The sequence below is a fragment of the Sinohyriopsis cumingii genome, chromosome 15, assembly GCF_028554795.1.
Source record: "Sinohyriopsis cumingii isolate HCF-2022 chromosome 15, ASM2855479v2, whole genome shotgun sequence".
Lineage (NCBI taxonomy): Eukaryota > Metazoa > Mollusca > Bivalvia > Unionida > Unionidae > Sinohyriopsis > Sinohyriopsis cumingii.
Window position 1 is genome coordinate 18,004,599 of NC_142975.1, and position 10,222 is coordinate 18,014,820.

General features: G+C 35.2%; 1 protein-coding gene across 1 annotated transcript; it reads left to right on the forward strand.

Moving 5' to 3' along the window:
- Positions 1-641: 641 nt before the first annotated feature.
- LOC149781359 (uncharacterized) lies at positions 642-6,199 on the forward strand. Its single transcript, XM_089935448.1, has 2 exons — positions 642-1,001; positions 4,028-6,199. The coding sequence occupies exons 1-2, from the start codon at positions 773-775 to the stop codon at positions 4,180-4,182; spliced, it is 384 nt and encodes a 127-aa protein (XP_089791574.1). The 5' UTR covers positions 642-772; the 3' UTR covers positions 4,183-6,199.
- The last annotated feature ends 4,023 nt before the right edge of the window (positions 6,200-10,222 follow it).

The following is a 10,222-nucleotide window of genomic DNA, read 5'->3' on the forward strand; positions in this document are numbered from 1 at the left end:
GATAGTAGATAGCTGGGTTGTTGCCACTACAAAATGTGTGTTGGATAGTATATGTAGTATTCCATTGTAGATACATACTTTAAATTCCCCATTCCTGTTTGTCCCTCTAAACGTTTGACCCCATGAAAAGTGTTACCTCATAACACTTTGACCCATTCAACTCTTTTTCCCTTTGACTCCACAATGGCACACAACGTAAAACTATGGGCTAATGTTCATTATTCCAGCATGACCTTCAAGCGCTACATACAACTACTAAAATCAAACAAATTACTTATGTGTCATTTATTCTCCAAGGATATCATTAAAGAAAAACTCCGTGTCAGCTTGATCTTATATATTTTTAAAATCATTGAAATAATGCTTTAATGATAGAAGTTCCTTTAACAAATTCTCACAATATAACCATTATTGTGCTAACGTACCGTTGAAAGCTAATACATATATTTTTAGAACAACTTTTAATCATAGATATAAAACCACTATTGTACTGACTGGCCGCTAAACACTACACCTATACTTTCAGTTGACATATTAGGCTCCATACGTATGAATATTAACTAGAGATGACCTTTGATTCCTTCCTCTAACTATCCAATCCCTTTTCAGGTTATGCCACTAAACAAGTAATAAATAGATAGACGATTAAACATTATTCAAATTATTCGGCTGTCGTACCAGACCTAGCTCCGCAGAGAAAACAGTTACTGTACGAACAACAACTCTTTATTTTCGTGTTGCTAATTAAAGCAGGGCTACTGCCATCCTAAATATGAACAAAATCATATGTATCTCATATGTTCTTGTCATTATCGGCTGCATCATTCAAAATGATGGTCATATAATTGGGAATACTGGCGGCGGAAGCAGAAATTCATTGACTGAAAGTCACGGAGGCGGGGGACGTTCATCCGCCGCAGACGTGGCGTCGGCAGGGACTGGAGGAGGAAGTTCAGGTCGTTCTAGCAATCTGTTATCAGGATCTTTGAGTAGCGCACTTGGTAAGGATACCTGTCAGCCTGTCTGTCTTTTCGTGTGTATGACTATGTGTATTATGTCTATCTGTTTCTATCTCTCTTTGACCAACTTGTGGATGATGTTTGGATTTTTAAAAACAAATTTAAAGTCATATTTTTTCCCTAATATTCCGCTAGCTCAGCTAGTACTGATTAATTCAATAATGCATCGATCAAATACTAGATTTCCATAATTTGCAATTAATGAATGCTCTCTTTTTCTCTCTCTCTCTTCGTAACATAATGATAACATGAAAAACCACAGAATGCATGAAAAAAAAACAACCCCGCCAACAGATTATCAAGTCTCAAAAAACATGAAATATATTAATATCAGAGTTTCAATATTTGTTACAATCAATTCAATTTTTTAATATTAAAAAAAAACAACAAAATTTCATAGTTTTATTAAATTAAATCCCGGTTATTGCCAATGCTTTAGTCCAATGAAAAGTTTTAAACTATAGTCACCAATCTTTATATTATTCGGCTATGTTTTGTCTCAGAACTTCTGTTTTAAAACCTAGATAGTGATCTCGGATTATGGTGATTACGACTCTGAAGGTTTTTCAGTATTTAATCCTAGATGATGATCTCATAGTATGGTGATTACGACTCTCTGAAGAATTTCCAGGATTTAATCCTAGGTGATGATCTCATAGTATGGTGATTACGACTCTCAGAAGGATTTCCAGGATTTAAACCTAGATGATGATCTCATAGTATGGTGATTACGACTCTCTGAAGGATTTCCAGGATTTAAACATCTGATCGTCAGTGCTACATCGCAAAATACGTTATCTCAGGAACAAAGCATTTATAGTTTGCTATTTTTGTATCGACGGTAAAGTTTATATAGACACTGACGTCTATTTTGCATTGTAAAGAACAAGTAAGTAATCAAAATCAATCGGTTAGTCCACGGCTTGTCAGAGATGATAAATCTTGAAGGATGTATTTGAAGTTTCTCGTCTGTAAAGAAATACTATAAATAAATGCGCAAAAACTTGGCTGTGAAAATAATAATTTTAACTGAACTATGTTTCCGTTATAAAATAAGTCATCGTCGTCCTTGGATACTTAAGTGTAGTTTTGCAAAATGATCATATTCAAAATACACCCACAATATGGAATAAAAAAGGACCTTACTGTTGATATGCCTCCTTTTAAGGTGTTTAAATCAACAGTTAGATCCTTTTCTTATCGACAAAGAATCTACTTTTTATATGCCAGTTTCTACATAAACAATGGATACATGTTAGCACGGCGTTAAAATAAGCAAAGAAACTAACCTACTAACCAACCAACCGACCCAAACATTTTTCACTTTGCATGAACAAGCCATTGACACTTTAATAGGGTCACTGGAGCTAGGTTTTGACTTTTATACCGTTTTAATTGAACCAGTTTGTAGACAAATACATGCTATGGTTTGTTTGGGTTTATTGTTGGCATTTTAAGAATTTGTTGACAAATACTTGCTTTGTATTTTTTTGTTTCTGGTATTGTACGTAACATCAAGGATTTGAATGTTGTATTGTGTTGAATCAAGTAAAGTGTCTTGGCCATGAACAGAAAACGAGACAGGTAAAGTGTCTTGGCCATGAACATAAAACTAGACAGGTAAAGTGTCTTTTCCATGAAAATAAAACGAGACAGGTAAAGTGTCTTAGCCATAAACATAAAACGAGACAGGCAAAGTGTCTTGGCCATGAACATAAAACGAGACAGGTAAAGTGTCTTACCATGAAATACAAAACGAGGAAGGTAGGGTGTCCTTTACAAGAACAGAAAATGAGACAAAGTAAAGTGTCTTGCCCATGAACACAAAATGAAGCTGGTAAAGTGTCTTTTACAAGAACAGAAAACAAGGGAAGTCAAGTGTCTTGCCCGAGAACACAATCGAAGCAAAGTCAAATGTCTTGCCAAAGTACACAAACGAGGCAAGTAAAATATCTTGCTAAAAACACAAAAATATGCAAGCAAAGTGTTTTACCCAAGAACAGAGAACGAGGCAAAGTAAAATGTCTTGCCAAAGTACACAAAATGAGACAAGTATAATGTCTTGCCCAGAACAGAAAACTAGGCAAGTAAAATATCTTCCCCAAAAGCACAAAAAGAGGCAAGTAAAGAGTCCTGCAACAGAACATAAATCGCAGAAAATAAATTATTTTGCCGAAAAACACCAAATAAAGCAATATCTGGCTCTAATTGTCAAGACTTGGAACATCTATAGATCTAATTGTCTGTCTGTACAAACGAAGGGTGTGTTTGCTATATCTGCATGTAAATGAGCATTGATATACTCCTTGTCTGGCAACTGTTTCCAAAATGAAAATAACGAATTAAAAAGTTAACCCTAAATTGAACACCATCATCTAAATGTAATATTATCTTCAAAAACTTCAAAACTACATAAGATATTGTTTTATATAGGCCGAACTGAAACAACTTCATCGTATTTGAATCCGGAATAAAACTACAAATTAAAAAGGCATGGCATATATCCAGTGAAAGATATCAGAGAAAGTATTAAATGTTTTCAGTGTAATTTCTTCCCAGTGACTAGTTTTCATAAAAATGAATTCAACTTTTAAAACGAACTCTTCTCCCTTTCTATTACAACGAGATAAAATGTATTGGTACACTCATAAGCACAGTTAAAAGTAATTCAGATTCCACTTTCTGAGAAGTTCAAATATCTGGTGCAAGTCTATACTAGCCTAGAAGAAAATCTTCATTATAGTCAAAAACAAATTTTTTCAAGAATATTAGCATACAAATTTAAAATTTGGATTCTTCCTCAAAAATATTTTGTGCAAAAACTTCAAATGTGTTCATCATTCACATTACAAAAATACTACATACTAAGTAAACTATGCCTAGCTTTCTGCGAACTTGAAATGATCTTGGAACAAACTTGATACATTCTTGAAAACTAGTTCTTACCAGAATATAACGTAGTTATGACTAACTCCAATCTTTAAGCTATGTCGTTTTCTGTCTTGCAGTGGCTTCTAGGATTGAAATAGAATGCGAGTGTCTACCCGCCATATTGTGCACACCTCAGTTCGGAGCGTTCCAGTCCACGAGGATCCCATGCTTTGAGGAAACGATGATATTCACCAATATACAAACAGTTAGATGCTGCAAAGCCACATTGTGAACACATTGCAACACTGTAACCCAGTTACATCCGGTTTTTATATTTTATTATTGTGCACCTTATTTGAAATGTATGTGGTTCTTCACTCTTATAAGATTGCCAATGACGTTTCCTTTCCAAATGATAAGCTCTTCTGAGGAAAAGACTCCTAACGCGTTTAAGGATTTTTGTCTGAAACGAGTCTTTATTTTTTTTAGCACCAAAATGTTTTTAAGGACTATATTTCCACCTGGCATTTAAGTTTGAAATATTTTGGGGAAAATCAACAGCAGACTAACTGGATATAAAGCTGAAATACTTCGATTTTAATGGTCACGCTTAACCGGAACTTGGACTGGGTTAATAATGTTTCTTGTCGATGGGAAAAGTGAAGACTTTATTACGCCAAAGCTATAGACTAATTATAAAACATTTATGTGGTCTAGTTTAGGCTGATATAAATACAGATATCGAGATACTGGTTTTCCATGTGAATATGTTTTTAAAATTTTTAAGTATATAAACTGACGAGGCAGAGCTGAAAAACGATACACCAATCTTCATAAGTCAGCTACAGTTACCAAACAAGTATTTCAGAGGCAAATATGAATTAAAACCAAGCATTAAACACGACTTCCTCAATGGATTGATTATAAATTTAGGACACAGTGGTTTTGCCGTGTAGAAAATAAAAAGAATAATTTCTGTATAACGCCTAGAATTGAATTTCTGGATTTCAGCGATTTGACTTTCTTAAAATCCTTTATCACAAATTCGGTACACATTTCCCTATAGTATGTGTAGTTTCATATTTTTTTTATATAAGGACATGCTTCAAATCACTTTATGTGATCTGATTTGTGCAAATAAGTCTATGAAATTTGTGTGCAGTAATCTCGTTACTTAATGGCTGCGGTCGTGGGAAAACTTAAACACACCCTCTAGAATTTTCTTTTTGTTTTCACTATGAACATTTTGGCGGCCACTTTTAGACTCTAATTACTAAACGGAATTGGGGAAAAAGGATCACGTGTGTCTGAATGTGTCCAATGTACCCACAAAGGGATTGGTTACGTCAAATATATCATGATATGTACAACGGTGTAAAATCCCAAGAAATCAACAGCAAGAAAACTAATGTTATTATTTAGTTGACAGTGCCCGTGTATCATACCCGTATCATAGATCCATTCTATACACAATCGTGGTTTAAATGTTAACTTACAGAAGTAAATAAACTCGCCTCTGTTCACAGAACTTTTTCCAACTATCGCATATTGGCGCGGTAATATGTGATGCAATTCCGACTTTAATAAAATTTGTTTATTTATTGTGTAGTCTACTGTTCCGAATCAAATAATGCAGATATCCGGTCATAAATACATTACAGAAACTATGGGACTTTTTGCGTCAAGTAAACGCATCTTCCACATGAATATCATCACATCAATGAAATGTTTCGAAGTATAAACATGGATCATCTACCGTACCCTAACAGGTACTGTATCCAGCGATGTGACATCACACGCATTGGACATTCTGTGTTGAAAAATGATTTTGTCTGTGCAAAATGTTCTGTTTAATTTGGAAGGACACTTGCTGTTTGATTTATAATTTGTAAAACAAATAATCTTTTAAATCTTAGAGTTCTTCAAACGAAAGGTGCATCAACTCAGTCAGAATGAATGAAATTATTACTTCTTTCTCTTTAATTAATTTCCATTAAAATAGAATCCATGTGATAAAAAGATTCTCAGGTGGGTAATCATTAAATATTAAACTTATGTAACTCGTTGAATAATGTCCATCTTTTACGCGCCAAGGTTCGCAAAAGCTAGACATTATTCAACTCGTTTCATAATTCAGCATTAAATCATTACCTATTTGAGATACTCTATATGGAGGGGCCGAGTTTAGATGGAATTTATTCAACCGAAACCTGAAAATGAAATTGTGGCAAATATCGTCCTTATTGCCTTTTCAGTCCGGATGAAATTCATTCAAGTCACTTGCTCGGTTAATAAAGTTGAAAACTTGATTTCTTTTGGATAATGTCTGAAAAAGACCCAAATGTAGTACTGGCAATACTAAGCCATAAAAGAATAAAAAATGTGTGTATGATAGTTTCGACAATTTTTACTAAAATTGGTATGCGTGTGTGTATATGATTGTTACGACCTTTTTTTTTCTTCTCAAATTTAGAACTGCGTCATTGTGAATTGTCTCTTGTAATTGATCTCAGGAATATTGATGAGATATTCATTGAGGCGACTCTATTAAGTATCAAGTTACAGACCAGGCACTGGATCTTGGATGTATATATACTAAACAGTGGATCATTTGAAGCATATAGAAACTGTTAAATTGTAAACTGAAAGTAGCTTTTGAATCTTATTTTTGCATGAATCATTACATTATCATAAACTCCACAATATAGTGAACTCCCCATCACTTAGATACTTAGGACAGGAGAGGGTGAATGTTTGGGACAGGCAATACTCACTCCAAGAATGAAGACAGTGGAAAAGACACAAAACATATTGCATTTATCGACATACAACACTAATAATGCACACACTCACATTTTGGCTAAAACTACCTCTCGTGTTGGTATTAAAATGACAACTGAACTAATCAGATTAATAAAATTGATTCAAGTCCTATTATTCAGCTCTCTTTAATTGTAGTTTGATCACTGCACTATATTAGGAACTCACCAAAGTAGATAGCTAGATAGATAGATAACAAAATAACATCTAAATATGGCCACAATTCGACATTATTCATTGTTCCTGAATTGAGCAACATATCTTGCTACCTGTTCAGGGTCTAGAATCTTCATTTCTACGGCCAGAACGCTACTTTTTTCTTTTTTATATGCGTACTCTACGACTTAGATATGGGTATTATGTAGTCTTTTGTAATAAATACAAAACAGGAGACACAACCTCATCTCATCATACAGTAAAATCGTTTTACCATTTTGGGGGAAAGACTCGCTCTGGCGGTATGAAAATACATTTTTCTTCTTTTTTATCCTTCTTACCGGATGGCGCCTATCTAAAGGAACCATGCTGAAGACTTCTTGAACATGGCTGCCAAGCAGCAGACTTATTTTTGTTCATTGTGGATCAATCGGATTACTCTTGGTCTTTTCCATCGAAAGCTAGAAAGCAGCTTCTTCGACTCGCATCGGAAAGAGAAGGTTTACTGAATGATTGCTGATAACAGTGTTGTTTCCCTGTACGCTATCAACGTGTGAAGGAAAAAATTTAAACGAGCTTAATTATATGTGTTTCACGCTACGATTGCGCACATGAGGTCAGTATTATATCACAAGAGTAGCTGCTTTAATGTTGGATGAAGAAGAGAATTACGAATTAACTGAATACTTTTTCAAATGACGAAAAGGATCCGATTCATACTTTAACTATTTTTTTTTTCAAAAAGTACACCTCCCCGATACCATGGTAATAGTTTCGTCAATAAACACAATGTTTGGTTTAATACACTATAACCATCTCCAAGTGTGATGTCACAGTGTGTGTCATTTATTTAAATGAGCTCCTGGCTGTATTCGTCTTGTCGTGAGAGATAATATACGATTATATGCTAATTTGCAGAACAAACGTTCACACCTATAAACGACAAAACAAATGTCTATCTCTGTGACAAGGGGTCTTGACTGCAGACAAAGAGGTCTCTATTGACGAACATTTGACGCTTTTCGAGTCTCAGCTGTACAGATATGAATCTGTCGCTAAGGGTAATTTCGTTTGATGGCTCTTGATGGGATTTGTATATATATATTGGTGCAAGTACAAATCAAATCTTCCAACGTTTTGAGCGAAACAAACTCTTCGTGAGGGAAATAATTAACTTACATCCGCAATGCAAATAATAGACACAAGAGCCAAGAGAAGATCTTGACTCCAATAAGTAATCTACAAACTTGATTAAATAATAGACACAACGAAAAATATATAAACGGAAAAAGGTCTTAAAATGTGTAAACTACATGTATATTCTGCTCTGCCCTCAGACCAACACATTTCCATAATACAAATGAAATTTGGGATAGTCGTGTCTATCGCAGAGAGGACTAAAATATGTTGACCTAATTCCTGGCTGGAGACTGAGGGCGGAAACTATGTGAAACCAAAATCAAAGCCATCTTAAAAATGCACAGAAATAAATTATATCCTCGTAAAGTAATAGGTGGAGGTAGTGAAGGAAATATGTCATAATAATACCGTAGAGGGATACTGAACGACAGGTTGCATGCATACGGGTGATAAACTGATGCCTGATTGGAATGTTCATAAGACTGCATCGGAAAGGTTAGACTTTGCCATTTAGGACAACTTATCCATTAGTTTTCAGTTGCAGTATTCAATATTATTCCTTACGTGTGTTTATTATATCGGCCCATACAGGGTTAAACTCAGTCGGTAGCATCTGGAGGGACTAAACTGAATGCGGCTCTTGTGGTTATTCATTCGTTGGAGTGGCGCCGACCTTGCATGTATGTCAGAAGATAGATTACATTTTAGGGTCAGTATCCTAATTTCTGATTGATAGTAAAGCTAACACCTGTCGTCGAACTTTGTCTCACGCATATGTTTCAAACGTAGGCAGCGCGTTTAATAATGTCATCTGCAGCATTTAAAATCTGTTAGCGAGAATCATCCGATACATCTGTGTTAATACAGTAAACGAAATAGAACAATAAAGACGTACATCTTACATTTGCCCCTGCTTGCTTGATGTGGTAAGGCCTTTTGTCTCAAGTGAAAACCCTTCAGGCGTACGCTAAGGCCTTTATCTGTCACTAGTGAAAACCCTTCAGGCGCATGATAAGGCCTTTATCTGTCACGAGTGAAAACCCTTCAGGCGTATGCTAAGGTCTTTATCTGTCACTAGTGAAAACCCTTCAGGCGTATGCTAAGGCCTTTATCTGTCACGAGTGAAAACACTTCAGGCGTATGCTAAGGCCTTTATCTGTCCCGAGTAAAAACCCTTCAGGCGTATGCTAAGGTCTTTATCTGTCACTAGTGAAAACCCTTCAGGCTTCTTTTCTAAAACTACCAAGTATTTTTTTCTTAAATCTTAAATTCAAACACGAATTTTATTGTATTGTAAGTTATAAATTCATTTGTTACATCAACCAGCATTGAGAGCGAATAAGGAAGAAACAAGATATAAATCAATCACGAAATTGCATGAAATCAACTGTTTTCAGTTGCAAATGACCAAAGCTAATGTTTGAAGTTCATTTATTTTACGTCGATTAAACTGGTTATAACAAGTTAAACAATGTTCACTCTACGGTTTAGATATTGTTGTCACGCAGGATACCATTGATGTTGATCCAACCCTTGATCGCAAAAGTGTAAAACGATCACTACGTTATGACGGAACCGCTCCGGTGGCCTAGTGGTTAGAGCGTCGGTCTCGTATGCGGGAGGTCGTGGGTTCGATCCCCGGCCGAGTCATACCAAAGACTTACAAAAATGGTACTAACAGCTGCCTCGCTTGGCGTCAGGATAATGTGATTGGGTGGGACATCATGCTGTATGTCTGCGGCATGATGCCCCAGCGCTAGACATCACTATAAACTGCCACATTGCAGACATCATAGTGATATGACTGTAAAAAAATCCAAATCACAACACAACAACACTACGCTATGACGGCCATAAACGAATGCTTGAGCTAAAATAATCACGACAGCATATTCACTATCATACGAGTTGTTTTCTAGATTAAACTAAAAAGAAAAAAAACTACTATATCATCACCTAAAAACAATGTGTTGATCGAGTACACTTCATTAGAATTTTATGTTGACGATAACACTACTTGATTTTGTGTAATGGAAATCACAAGATTAGCGAGTATAAAACTTCACGATTTGTACAAGGAAAATAACTTTGGAAAAAATATTATTCGCAATAATATATGATTCAGTAGTTCCGATCAGAAGTATTTTTTTGTGTGCAAAAATGTTAGTTCATGAGAAAATTATGAGGACAAAAGATGTATTTTAGTGAATATACAC

Coding starts and splice junctions, on each gene's coding strand:
- LOC149781359 (XM_089935448.1), top strand. CDS start 773: ATGAACAAAATCATATGTATCTCATATGTTCTTGTCATTATCGGCTGC. Junction 1,002..4,027: donor ATCTTTGAGTAGCGCACTTG/GTAAGGATACCT, acceptor TCTGTCTTGCAG/TGGCTTCTAGGATTGAAATA.